The sequence below is a fragment of the Myiozetetes cayanensis genome, unplaced genomic scaffold (assembly GCF_022539395.1).
Source record: "Myiozetetes cayanensis isolate MyiCay16 unplaced genomic scaffold, myiCay2020 scf9, whole genome shotgun sequence".
NCBI lineage: Eukaryota > Metazoa > Chordata > Aves > Passeriformes > Tyrannidae > Myiozetetes > Myiozetetes cayanensis.
In genome coordinates, this window is record NW_026088185.1 from 32,498,388 (window position 1) to 32,524,329 (window position 25,942).

The window sequence follows — 25,942 nt, forward strand, 5'->3', positions numbered from 1 at the left end:
TCAGCCTGGGATTTAAATTACTGATCTCCCCTAGGATTGAATAGTTTTCTTTAGTCTCACAGAAAGGCAGATTTGCCTGACTGTAGATTATTTCATCTCGCAACTTCACCATCAACCTTCTCCAGTTTGAAACATGCTGAGACACAAAGACAACAGAAGTGGACTAAATATTCCAGAAATGGTCTAATGGCTGGCACATATCACATTAATGGCATTTTATTCCTCTTTTTCAAAACTCCAGAGGTCTCCCAGCACAGCAAGGACGAACTGCATGGGCTGCTGTCAGATCAGTTATCCATCATCATCTCACATTGCTCTCTGTACTTTGCTACATATAAATCCTGATCAGACACCAAACCTGACGTAATGATCACCAAGGTACAAATTCTCGCTGAAGAGCACCAAAGTGACTATCCTAAATGAGCCCTGTTCCTCTACACTCCTGAGCATCTTCTTTACCATCCAATTTCTGTGTCACCAGCAAACTTCACAACTGCAATTTGACATTTTCGTCCAAACCACTGATATAAAAATTAACCAGAAATGCATAAAGAAAATATTCAGCAATATCCAGCAGTTTTCCTGGGTTTACTAAATTATCTAGCTAAAAACTCATGTCTATTTTTCTGCATTATTTTCATACAGATTTACCCTTCCCCCCCCACCTCAATTTTTACTCTTTTTCCTGTATTTTTATTCTCTACTATAAAGAGCCACCAAGTTACTTCCTCTGCAAGGGCACATTTAGGAAGCTAAATTCGAATCTGTTAACCACCTCTGCCAACTGCTCCATCATCTCACGTGGCTCTGGCAGTGGGGTGGCAGGAAAGGCTCAATGCTGATATAGAAAAAGAGAAAGAAAACCAAAACCAACCACACCCCGGACTCGCTGGAAAAGGCAGGTTGATAATTACTAATTGCTCCACTTGGCACCTCTGCTGCCTGAAGGAGACAATTAACTCTTTCCCTTACACAGCATCCCGTGCAGGACCAGCCTGCACTGGTTTTTCTGACCAAAGGCATAAGAACAATTCCACAGTTGCCAAGCCAGGATCTCCAGTGGCTTTGTGCTGTTGGCCATGAACATTTTGGAAGTTCAGCTAGAAACTTTCCATAGTTAAACTCACAGAAACTTCTCTGCAAACCTGAGCTAAACGAGGGCTAAGCACCTTTCACTAAAAAGAACTTACACTCTTATGATAATGGAGATAATTAGTATATGAATGTTGCTGACCACAGGAGGTTATGAAAGTTCTTGGTTTCCATGTGCCAATATCTAGAAGAGGAACTGGTTTGTTTATCATTTATGAAAATTTGTACAAAAAATGTTCATTATTTAATGAACCCTCATTAAAAACACAAGATCCAGAATTTCACAAACTATTTTAAAGGAAGTTGTGGACACTATCAAAATATAAAAATGTAGAATACGAAAAATATAATTTATGTACTACCAGTGAAAAAGTTAAAAAAATGGAAATGAAATGAAATTTGAGGTAATTTAGTGAAATGTTTTCATTAATAAGTGTGTGTTTGCTCACTTAATGTGTAGGAAATGAGATGATGAAAGGAGACACTGAGAAAGGCAGGGAAACAGGACAGCTATTTTTAGACATCTAAGACATTCCTCATCTGGTAAAAATAATGGCATCATTCCAGAGCAGGTGAAATCCGGCTGGGAAGTGACTGAGGACAGGCACGTACAGGGCTCTGCCTCAGGTGCTGTGACACAGTGACCCCACGTGCCCTCGGGAGCCAGGGAACAGCAGCAGCCTTGGGAGGACAACAGAGCAGGCAGCTGCAGCGGCAACATGGACAGAACTGGGGGAGATAAAACACTGGAAAAAGTGAGAGCATGGCAGGATATGAATAAAATAGGTCTGTGGGTGGGAAGGATTCATGAGAAGATGGTTGCACTGATGGTGTGAACAAAGGCAAACCCCCAAAGAGAAGCCAGAGGGTTGTAACAGGGCAAGTTACACCATTCAAAGAATGTGCTGCAGAGCCTGCAAGCATTTCAGAACCACAAATGATGAGTAAAACATCAATGCTGTAAATTAACAGAGGCTGAAGTACCAGGATTTAACCAGCAAATGCTGCCCCAAAAGGGAGCAGAATGAAAAGTCAAAACACAGTAGAAACATCATGAATTCCAGCTACCCCGGAATTCAGGTCTGTCCCATCCAGAAAGGTGGAGAGATTACAGGGAGGTGGGAAGAACTAAGGATGAGGTTCTGTCTGATTCAACAGCTCACTGTTGCCATGAGAGAAAGGAGCTTTGCCACTGACTCTTTCCAGATACCCTAATCCACCATTTACCATTCCTTGTTAGCTCTGGATTTCCAGGACCTAGTGTAAAAATCACCAACCTGGCAGAAAACTAACCAAGTTAAAAAAGAGCAGTGGATCACAAAAAACATCATGCAAGGTTTATAAGTGACAGTCAGCACATGGAAGAAAAGAGTAAGGACCAACTTCCCTCTCGTGAGCTCCTAACCACTGAGCTCTGCCTCTCGTGAAATGTCAGAAATTGGGCTGTGGAGTAAAGAACCACAAAGAGAACTGAAAAACAGGTATTGGAGAGAACTGGAGAACAGGAGGGTGAGATCACAACTCTAAGGGCTGCTCCACTGCTCTGCAGCACAAGTTCACTGAGAGCACAGGCAGACTATTGGTAGGTTAGAGGGAGCTGAATTAGGGAACAAGTAAATTATACACTTAATTCTTTTCAAGGATTCCAAGTGCTGGAGAGAACAAACCATTCCACGAAGAAACAGAACACTTCACTTTGGCTCACAAACACCTGTAAACAGCATGTTTCACACTGGCACTGCCAGCACTGAGCAGGGCCAAACAACAAACACTGCTGGGTCTGTTTTCCCGTTGCCCTGAACCCCCTCAGCAGCAGCATTATCCCAACCTTCTTAGCTTGGCTTCTGGAAGCCTGGGCTACAATAAATCCTTCCTCTCCTGACATATTGAAGGTTGAAGGCTGTAGCACTTTTGCAGTTAATTAGTGGGGGCTCCCTTCCCAGGCATGAGAGTAGTGCCAAGAGCTACACAGAAGCAACTCAAGTGCCACATGTTAAACATTATTGCACCAAACTGAGCCACATTTCTATTTGAGAACAAGTGGATATACATGATTAAAAGTTCTGCTATAAAACACATCTATCATGCAAGCATGTTTATTACTGGGCAACCTGAAAGTGCAATCTTAGGTAAATGGAAAATTCATTTTTTATCTTCAGGAACAAAACAAACCAAATAACTGAATTCAAGTTGTGGCAACAAACACTTAATTGGGAAGTCTATCAGCACTCCTCCCCACTTTTTAAAAATTAACTTACATCCCTCATTACACATTCTAATGCCAAAAATAAGGCGTAAATAAGATTAATCCAGTGCACAGAAACTACTTTTAATTTCAACTCAGTAAGCCACTTGCAACGTGGGACTCCTTCACATCAGTTCTAACTATAAGATGTGTTGCTACACTGCACATCTTGTAGAGAAACCCCAAACATGTGCAGACACACAGCAGCACCACACACAAAATGAAGTGTCCCACTAAGCTCAGCTTGCCAGACTTTTTGTCAGCCAGCTTGGAAGTAAATGTAGGTTGCCTATGGCGAGAGAATGCTGCTTCAGCAGTTCAGAATGAATTTCAAGCCTGTTCTCTATTTTACCTTTTGTCAGTGTAATGTATTCAGGGCAATAGAGAGCTGACAATTTAAATAACTACATTTTAAAACAAACGAAGCATTGATGTTAATGTGTGAAAATGGTCCCAACCCCTGGGAGTCCTGGTTCCCACCATTGTTTACTCTGACAACAGGATATAATTGCTTACTTACTTGGCAGCAAACTTTACCATCTGCTTGCTCGCATGCTGTCCCACAGCCACCAGAGCCTGGATGTTGAACTGCTGCTGACGCAGGACCAAGAAGCACTGCTTCCCTGAGCACAAAGGAACAACACAGGTGTATTAAGGACAACTTACTCCAGGGCTCTGGGAATGAGGGAAAAATGCGTTACTACCTAAATAGTAGGCTGAGCTTTGAAGAGGGTGTGTCTGTGTCTAGCTCATCATTGCCAACCCCCCCCCAAAAAAACTCCATCAAACTACTCAGCTCTGCATGTACACACCCCCTCAAACCCTGAGGTAAATAATTCTGCCTCACATCTATAAACAGTTTCTGAAAACAACAGTAAGTCTTCCAAGATACATAATATTAAAACAAAAGAAAAACAACAAATCGTAACTTTCAAAGTAACTATTTTTCTTCAACTGCAAGAAATAAATCAGCCTTTTCCTTGTTTCTTTGCTCACAGCTACTTCCAGTCTAGATTATTTTTAAAGAAGTTTTTTCTCATCTTCTCAAATCGAAGCTGTAGAGTTCACTTGACAATGCTGCTCTGAGAGAAACAGGCTGGATTTTGCACTGCAGGGACTAAATAACAATAATACACCACACATTCAGCATGAAGGGGTACAAAAGGAGTATTGATGCTAGTGAATGACAAGGACCTAAAAGCCCCAATTAAAAATTCCTGTAAGAGCAATTTAATCACGAACATCTTAGGGAAAAAGAAGTTAATAGGAATTAATAACAATTTACAAAGAACATAATGCATTTTGTTGACTTTTAAAATGGGTATTTCCAGTCATCAAAGCTCTTTCTAATCTGCTCAGCCGACAGTTACGATCATTTCATATTTCTTCTCACATCTCTAACAGCCATTTACTCCTTAACTCAGATTAAAGGAAATATGGTGATTTTAAATGCTCCTTCCTAGAGAGAGCCATTAACAACAAACATTTCATTGTTGTACCAGTATCTGATAAAAGCACAGATATCCCCTTAACTTCATCCCTCTGACTCACAACATTGTAACATTTCCATTGAAATGGTGAGAATAGGAAGAAGCCAAAAACTTTGTTATACACAGCCACTTCCCAGTTATTGTTGACTTAGACCCTAAACCAATAAATCAACAGACACATAAGTTGAAAACTGACACTAAAAAGCCAGTTGCCATTTTCATTTGTAATTATGCAATTGCCATTCCTGGCACAGCTACAGAGAATTTAAACAGTCACAGAAGAGAAATGCAGAACACTTGACACACAACCTCATGGAAATAAAAGTAAACATACACAACTAGTAAAAAATATTATTAAATATTAACATTATAATTATTGGAAATAATTAATCTTGTCCTACGACAAACAAAAATGCAACTAAATTAGTTACTAATTTTCAGAAAACAAAGCACAACTATTTCTGTACTCCAGAGGTATTCAAACAAAAACTCCCCAGCTGAAGACAGCTACAATGTCACTCAAGTAGCAAACATTTAAGGATAAAATAGTGAAATAATGGAGGAACCTGATACCACAGGATCACAGAACAGTTTGGGTGGAAGGGGCCTTTAAAGGCCACCCAGTCCAACCCCTGCAGTGAGCAGGGACATCTTCAACTAGAGCAGCTCGCCCAGAGCCTCATCAGAACTCTCTGGTGGTTGCACTGAATCCCCAGCACTGCAAGCCTGACCAATATCTGCATTATAAAAGGACTCAAATCTGTCTGTTGTGAGGAACAGTAGCTGTTCTCATGAGCCAAGAGGATGTTTTGCAGAACTCCACCATTTCTAATCACACAGCAGATAAGTGATCAAACAGACCTCACTGACAGCATCACTTAAAATATCCCAGTCACAAAGACTGCAGGAGGAAACAGAGCTTTTCCCAAAACTCAAGTATCAAAAAAAACAAGCCATAATCAAATCTAGCTCATGCTTAGATGCCTTTCCAGATCAAGAGATGGGACAAAGGAAGCATCTGAGTGATAAAAAATTGGGATTATGGGATGATCTCCTTGTGTTTCAAAATACTTAGACAGTCTTAAGTGGAAAGTATAAGACCAGCATTACTCACATTCAACGGTAAACTACTCTAAGTTTCTATAAAACAAACCAAACCCACATCTCACCAGAACCCCTAAAAAAGAGAAAAGTTTAAAAGAAATTTGGTTAAAAAGGTCTGACACAGTGTAATGCAAGGAATGTTTTGTCACTGAACAAATAAGAGAAGACACCACGTGGAGAATTCCATCAAAAGTAAGAACATAAAACCAACCAGAAATCCATTGTTTTTCTTGGATAAAAGTACCAAATCACATGAGACCTTATGAAAGAAAAGGATGTAAGGAAGGAATGTGCATAAAGAGTAAAAAATGTTTGGACACATAAATTGATATATTGCTGGTTTCAGACATTTGCCAGCAAAGAGAAAACTTTATTCAGTTTATTATAAAATTTGGTCCAGTATTTAAATTGCTCTTGGTGGGATCCTTATTTTCAAATGTTTAATAAACCTCTGCATTCATTAACCAGTTCAGGTCTAACATCCTGCACAAGTCCAGCTGCCTGGCCAAGCCCAGACCAATTTCCCAAAGGCTTTTCCATGATAAACGTGACCAGTAGCTTAGGTTGGCTTTAAAATAAGGCCAGAAATAACATTTATTTAATCTGTGATAAAAGCCACAGGGCCCCAAGCACTTTAATTTTAGTGCAACCCACAGAAATTCCCAACACCCCATTCTTTACACATCCTTCAGTTAATTTCCATCAGACTTCAGGGGTGACTTGCTATATGAGACAGCTGGAATCTGCAGTTGTTCCCATTCATTTTTTTGGTTTATTGGTCAGAACTAGGCAGGGTTAAATAAAGGGTATGTTGGTTATTTAGGAGTCAAATTCAAGTTTCTGAGAAAAACTAAAGCTATTTTTGTGTAACATTTTCCTGTTTCCTGCAAGGCTTTCCTTTCCATAATGGTAGGAATAGTGCCATGATGTGTGTGGGAAAGGCTAATATTACTTTTTACCCTCAAACATTTGCTTTTCTTGTAAGATTCTTTCCCCCAAAGCTTAAGTAAACAAGCATATGGCATTCCCCAGCAGCACTCCCTGGATGTCAGAATTGTTCTGAGCTGTCAGACCGAGAGGCAACAAGAGACACAATCAATAAATTCACAACATCCGTGCCCATGATCAGCTCATTTTTCTCTCATTCTTCAGGTTGTGTTAGAGAGTTTTGAAACTAAGTAGTGTTATTTCATCAACGGCTTTTCCTGAGGTCAGAGGTGATGGATGACAACCAGGTTGTTGGAGGTCAGTCCTGTCACAGAGATGTCACTGTGATTGCAGTAAATGCATCCCCATGCAGGACACCACAGATGAGTGGGACACAGCAATGCAGTTCCTTATTTTAACTGACTGCAGCACAGACACCCATTGAGAGGGACATTTTTTAAGACTCAAAAAGAGAAATGAACCTGTGACCATATTCTGCACCAGATCCTCGCCCCTAATTTGCATCATTCCCAATTTTAAGACTACTGTTAAGTTTCACTCAGGAAGGTAATTTCTTTACGCTCTTTTCTTTCAATTCTTGGAAAGACAAGGTATTTATATCTCCCTACAGAGCTGCCAAAAATAACGAAACCAGTACAACAGTTGTCAGCATCTGATGTCAACTGCAAAGGCCAAAGCCTATTTAGGTTTGCATATGGCAACCTGGTCTCCAGAGAGAACTGCTGATTCCAGGGAAGAAATATGACTGTCAGACAGCCAAGTGTGACAGCCCACACTACTGAGAACCCAGGAAAGGATTTTCCCTTTGTCTTGGTAAAGAAAGACAATGCCTCTTATTTGAAGTTCAAATTGATATAATCAGATACCAATAACTGAAAGTAAAACTGAAATTTTAACAGAGATTTTTGTTTCCTGTCAAAGAAAACATTCATGTGCAGCAGAATAAATATGACCTGTCTGACAACTGACAACATTTATAATAAAGCACATTTTACTGTAGAAGTTTAGAACTGGTTTATCTCACAACTGTTAACATCAAAGGAGAACAGCTGTAATATTTTTGAATTCCTATTATTTACAATTGTCCACACATTATTTAGCAATATGATAAAACCAAAACTCACATTGACTACAGTGTAATAGTAATACCTGATTTCCACACTGCTGGAAACAAAATTCCCTTTTACCTCTTGGGAGAAGAGGAGTGGAAAAAGAGAATATACCCAGTCAATGGGAACACCAAGTAACCAGGTGGCAAAATTTTCTTGAATGCAAGACCATAGGCCATGAAACCAAAATAAACATTTGGGTTATCCTAATAATATGAGGAAATAAAACTAAAAACCCTGGAGGCATCTCACCTTTAGCTCTGCTTGTGTGAATTCTGCCACGAACCCAAACCTCTTGATCAGCCTTCTCCAATGTCAGGTCTCTAATGCGAACCAAAACTCTATCTGAGTTACAGGAAGAAACACAGATGTTAAAACTTCTGGGGGGTTTTGAGGCAAAATATTTTTCACTTTAAACTGCAAACTGCCAAACTCCAAAATAAATCCCAACCATTATTTTTTGTATCTACAGCACAATCGATGCACTGAAAACTCCCCAGATCCCGTTTCCTTTCCCAGTGACTTGAAGAGGATCAAGGGGCTTTAACCTGGTTCAGTTTAATGTGACTTAAACAGCAGGGTCAGGTTGCCCTTCAACCACACCAGCACTCACTGCAGGTCACGGGTGGCAGAGCCCAGCATGACTGCACTGGTTTTGATAGGACTTCACTGCACTATCTGCACTTATCAGCCTGAATTTCTGCTGCCCTGTCCCACTGTGAGGGCTGGCACGGGCAACCAGCAAAGCAAAGGCTCAGAGGTGACAGGGCTGTTCTCTGTACCTACCCTAGGTAAGCAGGGTGACTACCACCATAAAACAATTATTAACTTTAAATTAATTTGAATTACTGAATAGCAATTTATTGAAAAGAAATATGAGAAAGAAACCACAAATAAATGTGCATTATAAATTAAAAGAAAATTTATTTTGATAAAATCAATGGAGTTCTGGAGCAACAAGAGTATTACTGTGTAAAATGGATAACAATCTTAAGAGGGAATCTGTTTGACAACCTCATCAAGCACTGTTATCACTATCACTGTCAGAGCCAGAGCTGATCAGAAAGAACCCTTCAAATTCACTGTACCTATGAAAGCTAAATAAGAGGAATGCCTGGTTTAGGAAGGTCAGATTTTGGGTAGTAAAGGAAAAAAAAATTATCAAGGAAAACATTTTTAATTAATCAATACTTTAAAAATTGTACACAACCATTATGAACTGCTAATATGCTGGCTGCATGCCACTGTTTCTTGACATGTACTCATCTAATTGTATTTTTCTGGCCAAATGCATTTTTTGCACAGTCTCAAATACTTTTTGTAGTACCTACAAACCAAACAGAGGATATAGATAGCACTGCAGAGAACCTCACGGGTTCCAACAGCTACACTTGCTCACTTGCAGTTAAAAACACTGCCTGTGAGGCAACAAAATTCTTCAGGGGAGATATTGATCCTTCTGGGCCTCTTCCAACTGGAGATATGCTCTGATTCTATGACCTGCCTTTCCTCACAGACTTCTCCTGGTTTCTAAGTGACACTACATTTACTCAGACACTTCCACTAGGGATTTTTCCCGCCAGAACTTTTGCAAAGTTTGCCCATCCCAGGCTACCATCTGCTCTTCTGGACTCCTGCCTTCTGAGTGCCAGTCACAGCTTGCCCTGTAAGCCCATTATTCTGCACCAGGGATTTTAGGGGGCTGAAGGTGTTTATCAGCTCATGCTCAGGGCAGTGCAGCTCTTTCTTCACAGCCACATTAACACCAGGACAGAATGGAAACTAAGACATGGAAATGTGATGGGAAATCACGTTACAAACTTGAAATATTTTCTAGGTATGACACTTTTTATGGATCCTTAGTGCTTCAGGATCCATCTGCACTAGATCAATATTTTTCAAAAGTCATTTGGATACATAATGGTCCATGTTTCACCAAGAGTAAACAAGACATGGTCAACACAAAAATTGTTACATGGTATGAATTATTAAAAACTATTTCATCTTTCATAAAAGGGTAATAAAATAATATTCAAAAAGAGACACCATAAAGTCATTTTTTCCACCAGCAGATCACAGAATCACAGTATGGTTGAGGTAGGGGGGGGGCCTCTGGAGGTCATCCCACCCAATCCCATGCACAGGGCAGGGTGACAGAGAAACACATGTCCAACATCATGGTCTGATGGGTTTTTAGTATTTCCCAGGGCAGAGACTCTTCCAGGCCAGCCTGTGCCAGTCCTTGGTTACCCTCACAGTCCAAAAAATGTTTCCTGATGCTCAGAGGGGGGCCCCTGTTCCCCCTCTGTGCCCATTGCCTCTGTTCCTGTCAATGAGCTCCACTGAAAAGAGCCACGCGTAGCAATTGTGCCCCTTCGTTTCCCTCCTCCAATACTTCCCAAATCCAGCCTTTTCCTCTCATTCCTAACATGCCAGTAGCTCACAATGACGTCTACACTGGTTAGTGTAAGCAATCATCTGTCTTTGTCTCTCATTTTCTCTTGTCCAACCAATACACTGGATCTTCCCTCTGTACTCTCACATATCATCTGACCTGGAATTCTTTCCAGCTCACTTTCCTCTCTTCCATGATAAAAATGAAGCTTCCTGCTCTCACTTGTAAGGTCCTCCCACCATATTCTTCAGACTAGCACCTACTGTTCTTTCACAAATGGAAGCCACACTTATGTTTTCTGTCTTCTTGCCACAGAAACACTTTGAGACAATTAAATGCAAATATAAAAGGTGTTTTAAAGCGTGCTACAGTTGCAGTGAAGACAAGACAACAAAGATTATAAACAAAGTTTAAACACAACACTCTGTAAGTCTGCAATTGCACTTTAGCCTCAATTCAGTATTCAGGCTGTCTCACCTTCCTTGCCATTCTGAGTCATGTTTTATGGGGAAGCTGTATTTTTTGTTTCCTTAATGTATAGCACAATCTCTTCTTTTCAACATACTAAATAATCTTATCTTTCCCTGAGAGTTCTGACCTCTTCTAAACACGGGAGGAGAGGATAAAAGGCCAGAAAGCTGTGTGGGATACACAGGACAAAATCAGTTTTCCGCCTCCAGACCCCATTCCCTGCCTGTCAACTAAATCAATTTACCTTCCATCATGGAATTTTGAGCAGATTGATCAGTACTTCTGCTGTCCCTGTGAAGTGCCAACACCTTTGCAATATTCGATTAAGTTGAAAAAGAGAAGGTAAGTTTGATTAGAGAAAACACTGGAAGTCAAAAGCAATATAAGAGGAAAGCAGCTTCCAGGGAGAGGAAATGAGATACTGGGACTGAAAGGAGAAAAAAGAAAAGGCAAAAAATGCAGTTTTACCAGAAATCATGGCCTCAAATGAATGAAATGAAAAATAAATTCTCATGTCAGGACTTAAAAGACCTGACATAACAAAAATGAGAACACCAGAGAGCCAGGGCAGCCAACATTAGAGGCAGAAAGACTGAAGTGGGCCAAGAACACAGGTGTGTGTGAGCTCAGCAGAGCAGGGTGGAGCAACAACACTGGGAGCCTGGGAAAAGAGTTTTAATTTGCCTGCAGAGGAACGAGAACCCTTTGGCAAGAGCTCTCCTGGTAGAAACTGCTGAATCTGTAAATAAGAATGCACTAGTCTCAATGACTATGATGAAGGGACTATGATGATTTCCAGCTTTTTTATTACAGGCATTTTGTTCTTTATTGTTACCTAATTTTGGTCTTCTGGGCAACCATCTTCTACATAAGAGAACAGCAGGAGTGTTGTAGGTTGTATTTTAAGCCCAATGGAAAACCCACTCAATGTTGTCCGTACACTGAGACTTTTTTAAAAGAGTATCAAGAGTCACAGGGACAATATAACATAACTAAACACAACACGCAGCCTTTTTCAAAAACAACCATCTAGAGGAGAAAAAAAATCACCTTGTCACAGATGATGTTACTTCTTTACATTTCACTGTGAAGAAGTCACAAAATGTCAGTCTATTCCTTCCCCCATTCCTGTTTCATGCTCTGAATAAACACAAAGATTAGTATTTCCTGGGATTTGGCCCGGAAGATTGTTCTTTAGCTGACAAGTTTCTCTGAATCTCAATTCCCCATCAGTAGAAAAGGAGGATTTCCTGAATTGAGGGTGCTGTGAATAATGATAAATCCCATAAATATTAATGGATCTGATGCTCCTATGCAGGAGCAATGCAGGCTGCATAAGCAGGCAGAGATCCCGCTCAGAGAGCCCTGCTGCAACAACCCCAGCACAAGTTACTCCAAACATAGAAAAACCCTGACATCTCAGGACTCAGTACTTAATAAATCATAATAATTTCATAATAATAAGAGAAGTCAAGCCTGCAGTGCTGGGCAGAGACAGAACTGCCCAGGTGTGAAAGGTGTGGCCCAGGCAAGGGCAAAGATTGAGACTCCACAATCTCTCTGGACCCAGCTCCCATATCCAATCACACTCCTGGCTTTGGCTTTTCCTTCCCTCTCATTTCCATTTCCTGTGTTCTGACTCGTGTCCATGACCTCCTGTCCAATCACCACACACTTCCAAAGCCTGGCTTTACCTTTCCTACACCCTTCCACTGAGCAGACATGAACTGTAATAAAACCTCCCCACAGCTTCCTCTTCTCCAAGCTGAACAAGCCCAGCTCCCTCAGCCCCTCCTCTCCTCTGAGCCCCTGTGCTCCAGTCCCCTGGGCAATTTGGTGCCTCTCCACTGGAGTGGCTCCACAATGTTCATGTTTCCCTTGCACTGGAGAGCCCCAAACTGGACACAGCACTCTAAGTGTCTCACAAGTGTCAAATGTGTTCAAATAAAACAATGCCAGTGGGATTTGAATGAAAAAGTTTGGTAAATGGTTTCTCCAAGTCGTACCGAAGCTATCAAGTACATAACTTCTTTTTTCCTTCTTTCCCCATCCCCCCTCTTGTTTCCTTTTTCAACTGACCTGGTTTCTCTTGGGATTGTATCATTGATGACACTCCATATCTTTCCTTAGCATAATCCTAAAATGGAGGTGAGAAACACACATCAAAGAAGCATCCACAGAAATACGAACAAAATCACTGCAGAGTTAACTGAGGGAATATAAAACAATTAGCTGTAATATTAAAGACACTGTGTTTTAGACTCCTAAGAGACACACAAGGGAGAGAAGACAATTGTGCCAGGTAAGAAAATAGTAATTCCCACAAGTGCAAACATGCACGAGGATCGTTAGCTCTCACACAGAAATTTGTGTGACTTTCTCTACAAAGAGCCTACTCCTGACAATATCGAGTCCTACAGAAGGAGATACACTAAATATCTCCTTCCCACACTCAGGCACAAGGAGAAATCCAGGAGATCACATGCAGTGGTCACAGCCCAGTGAAGCCTGACTGTTAACAAAACCTGCCAGGTGAGACACAGGGAAACAGGGCCTTTTCTCCAAAAATATCACAATTCTGGTTTCACAACCAAACCCACTCACTTAGAATAAAAATCCCTGAATTATTTATTTCATTCTATTCAATATACGAACCAAAGTTCGTTCTAAATGCTTTATTTTTTGGGGGGACGACTTTGCTCGTCTGCTTTTGATAAATTGTGGCACATTCACAATTCCATGGAAGCCGCCAACATTCAGAATTCCTTACTGTTGATGCATTCTTGGCCTTCTAACAACAAGTAAAACAGATTTCGTTACAGAACGAACTGATGTTCATTATTAGTACTTTTTTTTTCCCTTGAAGAAACAGAGGCCTACAATCTTTCACTACTGCTGTGAGATCTTCACGTGCGAGGCAGAAGCCCCTGCAGCAGCGCAGGTGTTCCTGGAGGGGCTGAGCTCTTCAGGGAATCACAGCCCGGGCCCGGCGAAGGTGGCGGGGGGACAGGCAGGGTAAAGCCAAAGGCAGCCGTGCCCCCGGGCCCGGCCAAACCCCACCCCGGGGAGCCTGCACACCGCGCCCGACCCGCTCCGTGCGGACACCCACATCAGCCGCCGACGAGTCCTCGTTCTCCGGGCGGCGGTCGTGGCCCTGCCCGCGGCTGGTGGCGCTCGGCATCTCCGCGGCGGTCGGGACGGTCCCGGGCAGCCCTTCCCGCTCCCTCACGGCCCCTCACGGCCCCTCACGGCCCCTCACGGCCCCTCACGGCCCCTCACGGCCCCTCACGGCCCCTCACGGCCACGCCGCTTCCGCGCGCCCGGCTCTCGCGAGAACAGCCGCGCCCGCCCCGCCCGGCGCCGGCCGCGGTATCGCGAGAGCAGCCGCCGGCACGCGCTGCCCTCAGAGCCCATCGCGCGCTCCCTCAGGTCTCCCCTCAGGGCTCCCCTCAGGGCTCCATCCCGGTCCTGCCCCGCCGGCGCCGCCCTTGGCCGCCTCCTGCTCCCCTTTTCGTTCAAAAGGGGGCCTTTTCATGAAGCCGCTGCCGTCCCGACGAGGCTCAGCGCCTCCAGCCCCGCGCCGCTGTCGAGGCGGGCGCTGCGGAGGTGTGTGGGGCTGAGATGGGCTGAGGCAGTGCGGCTGGAGGGTTGGGCGCTCGCCTGCCCTCCTTCGCAGTCAGGCACGGTGCGGCCTGAGGTAACATCACAGAATCACGGAATCCTCAGGGTGGGAAGGGACCTCTGGGGATCGTCCAGTCCAACCCCCCCTGCCCACCAAGGCAGGGTCACCCGGAGCAGGTGACACAGCTGGGTTTGGAATGTCTCCAGAGAGGGAGACTCCACCCTGGGTATCCTGCTCCAGAGCTCTGCCACCCTCAGCGTTCTTCGTGTTGGGGTGAAACTTCTTGAGTTTTAAGCTATGGCCATTGCTCCTCATCCTGTCAGTGGGCACCAACAAAGAGTCTGGCAGCCTCCTCTAAGTACCCACCCTGGAGATACTTACATACATATAAATAAGCATGTTGTGTGTGGAGCCAAACCAAAATGCACTTCTGTTCTGTGTCCCCAGCAAACGTGGCTTCCCCGTGCTTACCCCGGCAGCAGTTCAGTCTCCTGACCCCTTGCCCAATTGTGCTGTTTATAATTAGTTAGCTGTTTATTAGTTAGCTACCAGTGGTAGTTTGGGGAGGATGAGCAATAGTGCAAATGCAGGTGTTTCCCTCCAGCTGGGTGCCTGAAGCAACGCTGCAGTTCTGAGGCCAGGGCTGGCTGCAGGTGCCAGCTCTGAAATTACACAAATCAGAGCTGCAAGCAGCTGTCGGGTCCTATAGATTCATAGATTGTTTGTCTGGTGCAGGGTGAGAAAGAGTTGGCTGTCCTGATTTAAACTGCAGTTTTGAATTTTCACATTTGACTAACTAATGCCTCTTGCGGTATCGATTAGAGCTCTTCGTTTCCTGTCCTGCCGTTGTTTATTTTGCAGCACTTTGTACTGCACTGGTTCAACACCTCTTCTCATGGGAATCCCCTTGCAAAGTTCCCCTTCTGCCCCTGTCTCAGAGAATTGTCACTTCACCCTGATCTTCTTGTGCACCGTTAAGATTCAGTGGCAGAGAAGGCAAATCACAGTTTTCATTCCTCACCACAAGAAAGCGTGTTCTGATGGCAGGGTGTTGAGTAGTGAACATAAACGCTAATGTAACAGTAACGACACGTGGATTTCTCACAGTGGTGCCTTTTCTGTTTACCTGTCACTGCTGCTGAACCTGAACTAACAGGCAGATGCAAATCTTGTGCCTCACGGCGGAGCAGACGGTGCCACCTGCACTGACACAGCGACATGGCGCTCCGCAATTCCTGGCACTTCACCGGCCTTGCTGTGAAACTCAGCCCAGAGAAACCAGCCCTGTAAGCTGTGTTTTTGTGCTGGGAGCCTTCCAGTGGTGAAAAGCACGAGTATTTCCACCGGGGCAAATAAACTGAAGGTGGTTCCGAAGGAAAAGCCCTTTCTATGTAATGAGGGTGTTAACTGAAAACAAAATACGGCCATCTGAAGGGTGCTGTCCCTAATTATTCCATTGCTCAGCTTTCAGAAGAAGCATTTTCCAGAGTCTGTGCTCTCAGGTCGTTTTTCCAGAACCCCTTTGTTTTGCAGCGCAGAAACGGGGTTTTTGAGCAAAAACCTGTAATACACTGAAAATAGAAAAAAATAATTAGTTTTAAGAATAACTACTGACAATAACCCCTCAGAAACCTCCATTTAATTCGGGCCTGCAGCAAACATTTCCTTTCCATCCCCACCTCAGTAAATCAATAACAGCCCTTCTGTTGAGGGCACGTGCAGACATGGCAGCTCATCTGCCGCACCTTCTGTGTCACTGCGCTGCTGTGGAAGGCGGTGCCGTGGGGGCAGTACCTGCACTGGACCTGGGAGCGATAAGCAGGAGCAGAGTCTGGGGCGGGGGCGGCCAGCGCTGTCCCCCGGGCCCTGGCCCGGGATTACCACATGGAAATGACATCACCCGCAGCCAATCCCGTGGCCCCGGGGGTGCAGCTGGAGGGAGGCCATACCCCACTTAAGTAACAAGACATGACATACCATGTGCTAATGCTAAATAATTTATCCCTCAGGCATACAGTGAATTGCAGAGCCAAGCTGAGGCCTGGTCAACAGTTTGTAGTTTAAATTAAAATTGGCTTTTCTGCCTTAAAGGGAGGGAGGGGGTTGTCAACTGTTGTGATCAAGAGTGGAACGCAGAAATCCCTTTTTTTTTGTCTTCGCTTCACTTCTTTCTCCAGTTACAATTTGATCTAATCAAAGCACTTTTTGGCGAGTTGGGAGGTGTGCTCCTCATATCTCTCTTCTGAAGGAGATGTAAGAAGGAAAATCTGAGGGCAAGTTTTAAGTCACTGTGAATAATGATATCCAATCTATCCTCCAAATTTAGGCGTTAGCACTTGTCATATTGTAGACCGGAGCTACTCCAAAATTGGGTGTTTCGTGTTACAAATGTTGTGTGGGTGTTTCCATGGCAGAGCCAGAAATTTGTCTCATTAGGAATCTGGAGGCATCGGTTGGTGCTGAGGCCGAAGCTCAGACCCAGCCCCTCTGAGGGTGCAGTGAGCTCACAGCGCACGCAGGCTGGGTGTGACCTTGACCACAGCACTTGCTGGTGGCTACTGGAGCTCTCAACAAATGTCAAAGGTGTGGCCAAGCTTGGCTGGACTGCTCAGCAGTCCAGCCAAGCCTGGCCACACCTTTGACATTTGTTGCTATACTCAGCTGATTTTACTTAATATGCTCAACAAGATTTCCACTGAAACCACAAGGAGCTGAATGTGGTCAGCACCTTCCACAATCCGTCCTTGCACAGCATCTTACAATTGTTTAATCTTCCAGTCTACTCTTGATCAAGAAATGAACAGTTGCAATGTACACTGTGTTGGTGGGAAGGAGGTAGGAATTGCCTTGGAGTTGTTTTAGGAGAAGGAATGAAAAGGACCTCTGGCCCAGGGAATAAGCCAGAATATATTTACCTAATCTCTACATGTTTGGCAAGTTAAAACCTGGAGAGCATGAAGTGGTACAGAGTTAAAAAGGGCATGTGGAAAAAAATACAAAACAAATTGGTGGTGTCTCTGAAGGGTCTTGAGGGAATTCAGCTTTATTGCCACAACGGCACACTTTTCCGTGTGCAATTACTCGTTGTCATGGAAATGGATTTTGAAGATTTCTCTTATTTTGGATGCTGCAAAGCATGCTTAATTTAATTAAGAAGTTGCCTTTGATTTTTCCCTTTCCATATTTGTTTACTTATCTAGGTTCTTGTATGATTGTCAGCCCAGTGTCCGAGTTCCTCTTAGATAACATAAAGAAAAAAAAGAAAACCACTGAAAAAATATAGCAGCAGCTAAAAAATCAATATATTATTTATTTTCTAAGTTATGCAAGTTCATAGTGTGCATTCTGTGATAGAGAAAGCTCTTCTATTAATAATTTCAACCTTGGCAAAAATGCATTTCTGCAATTGATCATTCCTTTTTTTAATCCAGCATTTGTACAATGCTGGAGTGTAACAAAGCCTTTGCATCTAAATCCAAGTAGGAACAGAATTTGGCAAATCTAATTCCTTCCTGGATTTTCGCAGCTCTACTTCCTTTAGGAAGTTTTTAGTCAATGGGAAACAAAGGCTTATTGAAAGGATTAAAGTTGCAACTATTCTCTTTGTTTTAGAGCTTCAGTCACGGTTTTCCTCTAGTAAACAACATTTGCAATTAATAAAACTTCTAAAAAAACAGGAACTTTGGGGAAGTACGTGCTTATGATAAGCGGCAGGATTTCTTTTGACAGAACTCTATACAAAGGTGTAGTCTTTTTAAGTTCAGACAATGACAACAATTGAGTTTCTCAAAGCATTTTGGAAGTGTTCCTCCCGATAAACACGAGACGAGGAGCTCTGCAGTCAGGGATGGGCAACACATTTAAATAGGATATATCTTGTCAACAGTTTGCGTGTCCCAAAATTGTTTTAAATCGCTGCACACAGCTCACATTTCACATCATGCCTACACCCCCTAATCATGTGTTACACAATATCTGTGCACATTGGACATGCAGTGCTGCAGATATTTCTGAACTATTACCCATAAATTGTTTACTGGTTCCTTTATGTGATGCTTGGCACAGGCATTTGGATAGCAGTTATCTGTGCCTGATTAAGGACACATGGAATATTTAATCTTTGTAATTTATTTTTTACTGGGTTTAATGTCATGAAATATGCATCTTTTCGTGTTTACGTCAGCTGTACTTCTCTTTCTCGCTGTATGTGTCCAGTCCCAAGGAATTCTCTCCTGCCAGAGGGAAACTGAGGGAAGCGCATTAAGTTTGGTGGGGGCCCTCCCTGGAGGGCAGTGTGGAGCCGCCGCTGATGGGGACTGGCTGGCGGGAGCCTTCGGGAACAGCTCCGCTATTGTTCTCACCCAAGTGTGCCGTTCTTTTTGGGGGTGGCTGATGGCCAAAGGGTGCTGAAAACGGCACACTGCAGAATAAAGGCACTGCAGTTCTGCCTGGGCCCTCAAGCACCAGCGCATTGTCCTTTCTTACGTGCCACTTCTCATCTACAAAAACCATCTTAAGCCGTTGTCCTTCTGATTATAATTTTTACACTCTTGTCTCACATGCAGGCAGATTTTTTTCTTTCAGATTTTGTTGAGTAAATGTTCCACTGAGCATCTTTGCTAACCCCTAACCCAGAGTCCACTTGTGGTGAAGTTATAAACCCGTAGAAGCAGAAGGGTTCAGTGGGAGTCCTGACTCAGACCGTGTTCCAGCGGCAGGAACAGTGCTCTGTTATCAGGAGAATGTGAGTCAGGCACCAACAGTAAATCTGATCTTTGAGATCATCCATTAAGAGTAAATGTTCTTTGTTGCCAGTCTGAAACAAACAAAAAGCAGAGAGGAGTCATCTAAACGATTAAATGTGTCACAGAGGATGTTAAATACTGTTTTTGAGACATTTTCCTGCAGCAGTCGTGAGCTATTTTGTAAACAGTGTGTGTCAGTGACCAGGGGTGCTCCGGCAGACACTGTGCGTGTATTCCTTGGATCGGACTGGGAAGAGTCTCAGGGAAGTTTTGTAGGGCAGTGTAAATGGACAGACTGATTCCTAGAGGAAATAAGTGTTAGCATGAGAACAACAGCTGAACTGAAATCCCATAAGCCAGGAAAAACAGCTACACAATTACACTAACAGGTGGTTGGTTTCAAAACAAATTTCAAGGTCTGACAGCTCAGTGCACCTGCTTTGGGCTGATTTCTTTTAAGGACTTGGATTTGGCATGAGCCATTGATAAAAACCATAATTCTCTGTGTCTGAGAAAAGTCATCATTACCATACAGTGATGATAAACTGCTAAAGCTTTCAGAAAGTTGTACTTGGCCACAAGGTAATATGGGTCATTCTGCACGCTCTGTCACCAGAGCTCGAGCTTTTCTCTATCAGACCTGCCAGGCAAACACCATTAGGCTAAAACAGCTCCTTCTGTAAGCTGAGATAATTCCATTCACTAGAGTGCTCTGATTTGAATTAGGTATGACTTCAGTCTTTGCATTCACCACCACAAGAAGAATCAAATTTTATTTGATAGGTGATTTTGACAAAGATATTCAGAAAATTCTGTTACAAAGGTTGTACTCTTTCTTCGAAATTTCTTTTAGTTGCTAACATTTCATTTTGGGGAGGAGAGAGAAACAGAAATACAGGGTGATTAACCTGGCATATCCTTTTAATGAATGAAAATGCAAATCTACATGATAACAGGTTTTTGTTTTCACTGCCCTTCATTCAGAATGACTACATACATTACCTGACAGCAGGGTTGGTTGGGTTTTTTCTGAAGATTCTGTTCCTGAGACCTTGATAAATTACTCTTTTTATTGGATTATTGAGGATATTCCTGTTCATTTTGCTTGGCTGCTGTATATGATTTGACTGTGTGACTGTCAAGGTCTGTCTGTTTGTTTTTCATGTTTTTGTAGTTCCATTCCAGATTTCATGATCTGTAGACTTGAACCCATCTAACTGGGAAATGATATATGAAAGGTACTAAGTTACACCTTGTGAAATATACTTAAAATACCCACCTTTCAATTTGCTCTATCAGTTATCTGGGTTCCAGTGTTTTGCCTTTGTTGTAGTAACTCAGCTTGCAAATACTGGTGTGCCCAATTTTGGTTGTTGACAGACACCAGCACAAAGCCAAAACCTCTCAGCTGCCTTCCTTGAGGAGGAAGAGTTGGCAAAACTGAGCAGGGAGGAAGGTTTTACCACTTGAAGGATCAAGATACAGGGAAAAAAAATAGGAGATCATGTGGATGAAGAATCTGAGGGTGTATGAATTCCCCTCAAAAATACCTCACAGCAAGCTAGGGACAATAGTCTTTTCTACCAGTGAGCTGGTCCACAGGACTCTTACAAGTTAACTTTTGTGCTAACCTGCAGTTACACCAAGTTCAGTGTGAAGCCACACTCTCAGATGAACTACTCCTGGAAATGCACCCCTGACCCTTTCACACACAGACATCCAGGTCACCGGGCCCTGGGGTTTGTTTACCTGGGGTGACCTTGCTTGAAACACAACGGGAAATGCTCAGGTGAACTCAGAGCAGAGATCAGGGTCAGTGATTTCCTCTGAAAAGGGTTTGCTTCCTCTGAAGTGAGGAACAACTGAGGAAGAGCCAGTGGGCAGTGGCATGTTGGGTACTGCTGTTTGCCAGGGCGTGTAGTGTGAATCATCCCGAGATGTGCACCTTGGCTTTGCTGCCTCGGCAGCTCGGCACTGTGCTCACCACGCTGCTGCCATTAACTCTCCGTGTGCCTTGCTCGGGGCTGTGTTGTACTCTGACACGTCAGAGCATTTCAACCTGCTGGGGAGTGACCCTTTGTTGCTTGCTCAGGACGTGGCTCTGAGCTTTGCGGAAGGTCAGGGCGTCTCAGGACTCTGCTTTGAGTGCTTTTCTCAAAGCCCTGACTGCTGAAGGGTGCTCAGGTTTTAAACTGAAAGATTTGACCCGCTTTGGGGAGGAAGAAGAACAAATAGAACTGGAAGTGGGAAGGTCACCTTTAATAGCACATGAACTACTTCTCAACAAGCTTTACAATTGCTTTGTTTCTTCCTCTCCTAGTGCTGTAAACATGACCAGCCAAAGGAAGACCTTAGAAAACAACTCAAGGAAGCTACGAAGGCTGTTGGGAAAGCAGAGAAGCAGCTGGACTGGTTAGTGTTAAACACAGCATTTTCTAATAATTGTGGAGGATTGATTTCTCCACATTTCTCAGAAGCTGCACATCACATATTTTGAGCTGGTACAGTGAAGCACGTGAGGACATTCTCATACAGAAACCTCATTTTTTAATGCATAATAATAGCCTGGGTTCTATTTGGAGTTTTCCTAAATCCCCAGTGAATAGACAGCTGCTAAATCCAAGATTGAGCAGAAGAGGAAAATTTTAATACATTCTTTTTTTACTTGAAGTTTAGCTACATGGCTTTCTGCTAAAAGAGACTCATTTTTCTTGGTTTGGGCACATTACTAAAGCAAGCACATTTGGCAATTAACTGAGAAATGTGGGGGGGTTTTCAGCAGTGTCAAAATTCTGAACCTCATGCTTAGGAGGCTGCATTGTTTAGAGGGAATGTTCAATTGCTAGTGGTTTGTGGTATTTTATATTTGAAGACTCAAAGGGATGGGATAATATTGACAAGTCACAGGTTAAGCCTCTTAGTGAGAATAAGTTTATAGATATCAAATCTAATTTATATCATAGAATCATCTCATTCTTCTTAGTTTGTGATGTCTAAACAGGCTGCTGGGAGCAGGATGTATGGTTGATGGATACAGGTGATATATCTGTGTCTGTAGGTTGGAGGAGCCATCAGGTATTTTCAGAGTAGCTATTTCCAAGGTCACTGTAAGGCTATGTGGCATCCACAATCCCTGTTCCTTCTTCCCTAACTGTGGATAAGTAGAAGGATGAGTTCTCAAACAACATGCAGTGCCTGCGTTGTCCAGGGTGGTCTGCACAAGCCTGTGCAGAATGTGCAGAGCACAGAGGGAGGACTTGATATTTCCTGGCTCCCTGGTGGCTTTCCTTTCCCTTTTGTTCCTGCTCTGGGCAGCCTGTGTCAGCCTCCACGGTGTATTAAACCCTGCTTGCAGACACACATGGTCATGTGGTACCTGCCAGAGAGTGGCAGCAGGGCAGGTGTTCCTCTGTCACAGTGTTCTGCCTCTTGCCACAGCATTCAATCTCTCCCTCAGTGTTTCACTGCCTCCCATATGAAGCCTAGGAGACATCTCTGGTGTAAATCAAAGGATGTTTTCTTTTCCTGTTATGTCTTCAAGAGCCCAATTCTTCTTGCATACACTGACTCTGGTTTGTAAATAGTAGCTCTGTGGTTGGGTAAGTTACTGAACTACATTTTTCACTCTGCACTTCATTTTTATGTTCACACAATGAACCTGTGGCTCTTTGCATTAGGAAGCATGGGCAGGTTTTGCTGGAATCTGTTTTGCAAGCTGAAATGTTTCTGACAGTAAAACCAAAATTCTCATCTCCATTAAGGGCTTGGCTACATTTAGAATTAATTTTATCCAGAATCATTTATCTTAAATTGGAGGGAAATTTGAATTCCAAAGTGACACCAAATGAAGTTTTCAGTCATGTGTATGCACAGCACGAACAGAAGGAAATGGTTCTTTGTGAGAGAGCAAAACTGAGCAGGTAGGAAGAAGGAAAATGCAGATTTTGCAAAGGCAATACAAAAGGAATGCTTTGGTGTAATCAGGGTAGCACATAAGAATAATAATGACAGAGACATACATGTGGTAAACAAGAAAGGATAAAAAAACAGTTATACTGGCTGAACTGCTTGAGCGGGAATTGGCTTTGTGTGATCTGTTTCATATTTGGAGGCACATTAAACAACAAAAATGGGTAAGTGTCTAATAAACTAGCTTTGACTTTGAATGTTTGAGCTGTGATATGTCTTTGTTTCATGTGTTTATTTGTTTGTTATGTTATCTATAAATGGTGACTGGTTTCTTCCTGTACAATATCCATTTTCACTACAACTAAGGAGGGGTGGGACATTCAATTTTTGTCTTTGGAGTGAGAAAGTAAGTTGTAAAAGCAAAGAGAACAGATTATTAGTTAATCTGTGTCTATCCCAGCTCTTCTGTATGAAGCTCTCAGCCTTTATAAATTATAAATGTCATATGATTTTTTTCTAGAGTAGGTTGAATAACATCTTAAATTGTGGTCTTGTGATAAAAGTTAAAGCTGTAAGCTGAGGCTGGCATAGAGTCACAAAGGAAAATAATCTCATTTTAACTCACTCTGTAGGTGGTACAGTGTTCTACAGAACCACTGAGCCATTACTTGCTCTCTAATTGTCCTTCATTTTCCTGTGCTGAGGAGCTATTAGTGCAGGATATAAATTGTGTCTGCACTGGATCTCTGCAGCTAACTGGTAAGGAATCAAATCTTTAAATTGTCTCATAGAGCTCCTCAAACACCCCTTGAACTTCACAAAATAAAACCTTCTAAAACATGGGGTTTGGAGTCGCCCATCTCAGAGACGGTGTGGATATTTTAGAGGCATTTTGGCTGATGGCAAGCAGGCCCCATTTTCTCTGCAGTACACTGCTGCAAGCTGTATAATGGATTTGTAATTAGTGGGGAAGCAAATTCACAAGGTTCTTCACCATTTAAAGTATCACAGTTCAGGCTTAAGAGGCAGTTTATTACAGCAGTAATACTTCTTTGTCTTCACTGCACTTACAAAAAGTGATTTTTACATGTTGTGCTTGTTTGATTCGAGTGAAACCATGGTCCCACCATGAACCCTGGAGCTTTCTTCTGTTCTACCTTGTTTGTCACAAACCCCTTTCTGCTGAGGTGGTTAATTGGAGGTTTACTTTGGATGAGCGGTCATTTCTGGCTTACTGTCTCAAAAGCAGTGGCCTTAAACTGAACAGGATATAGCTGGAATTATTTGATATCCTATTGCTTCCCATAACCTTAAGAAGGCTCATAAAAATATGCCATGAGGTCTGAAGAGAGAAACAGAGAGATCTGATTATGAATGGGAAGAAGACCTTTCTGTCCAGAATAAGTGATTTATTTTCATGTCTCCATTTCCAAAACCACCTCCAAACAAGATCAAAATGATCCCCAGGATTTGCTTCAGCTGTTACAGTCAGTGTTTTAATTTGCTGTAGTTTTTCTTTGAATAGCAGAAAATGTATATGATGTATTGAAAGAATTATTATTCTTTTTTCCTTCATTGTGATTGTTTCCTAGTCTCAGTTGGGTTTTTCTATTTCTTCTTTCTCCTGGGTCTCTCTAGAACTTCTCTCAATTAGCTGAGTTTGTTTCTCAGGAATGTTTTCAGCCAAAAATTCTCAATGGTACGAAGCCAAGTAGATTATTTAATTTTTCTTCTTCCCTTCATAGTCTTCATATGTTTGAGGCAGCTTGGAGCAACATTACATTTAAATGTCTGCATCTTTATTGAGATGTGTGTGTGCACAACAGAGCAGAATTGGCTCTAAGTCTGCTTCAAAAGGAAATGGAGTAGAATCCTGCAATCCCAACCTGCTTCCCTTTCCAGCAGCACTGAGCTGAATCAGAAGGGAACTAATGAATTCTGGGTGATTTCCTTCAGCACCAAAGCTCTTTAAACACCCACTGGAGAAGGGAAATGAAGTAGGATTAGTCCATTTCCCTTTGAAGCCAGCTGTGTGTTCACAGTGCAAGTACTGGAACACTATTTCACTTGCCACTTCCTGGCTGTGGGCCAACCTGTAGTATCATCTTGAATTGATGCAGGATCCAAAAATACATAGGAAAACACATGGACTGCCTCTGGACAATAAGGAAGAAATTGATGTCCATATGGCAAATTGGCTTGTGTTTTTATTCTTCAGTTCTTTACCTGTCTGGCAAGGGGTCACCTAATTTTCTTTTTTCATTAGCTTTGCCACAGCCATAAGCAGTTCTGGGGCTGCATTTTCCCCTTAAGATTAACTTCAAATGGGAGTGTGAATTTTTGAAGTAATGTTAAGACATTTTGTTGTTTCTTTAGTGCTATTAAGTTGTGATTTTGAGGGAGAGAAGTCCCACATGTTTCATCTTATACGGAGTGCTTAGGGAAGAGGGATGTTTGAGGAGTTGTGTAATATGAAAGTTGTGTGTGTGTGACTCATGTGAGTACTAACTATTGTTCTGCCTGTATGTAGCACCTTTCTTTCCAGAAGGTCTTAAAAGGTTTTGTAAACAATGTGGTGATTTCCTAGTGTGCGAAACTCTCAGGGACTGAAATATCCTTCTGCTCCAAAACGATGAGACTTTGCCAGTGCATTTGAGTTTAGAGTTGCAGAATTGTGGCTGGCACACAGTGGGACAGTTCTGATCCTTTGTGCAGCAGATAACCGAAAGATAAGAAACAGAGAGGCAGAATCTGATCCCCAGCACTACACACATGAAGTGCACTGGAATGTTGTGGCTGCAATCACACAGGT

The 25,942-nt window shown here is 42.7% G+C and overlaps 1 protein-coding gene across 1 annotated transcript in view; it reads right to left on the reverse strand.

Moving 5' to 3' along the window:
* The window catches only part of DARS1 (aspartyl-tRNA synthetase 1), a 36,139-nt gene extending 22,013 nt beyond the window's left edge, over positions 1 to 14,126 (reverse strand). The window contains exons 1-4 of the mRNA XM_050340443.1: positions 13,964 to 14,126; positions 12,934 to 12,991; positions 8,241 to 8,333; positions 3,858 to 3,960 (exon numbers count right to left, since the gene is read on the reverse strand). Of these exons, the coding sequence (XP_050196400.1) occupies positions 3,858 to 3,960; positions 8,241 to 8,333; positions 12,934 to 12,991; positions 13,964 to 14,035 (326 nt within the window). The 5' untranslated portion in view covers positions 14,036 to 14,126. The remainder of the gene's footprint in view (positions 1 to 3,857; positions 3,961 to 8,240; positions 8,334 to 12,933; positions 12,992 to 13,963) is intronic.
* Between the last annotated feature and the right edge of the window lie 11,816 nt (positions 14,127 to 25,942).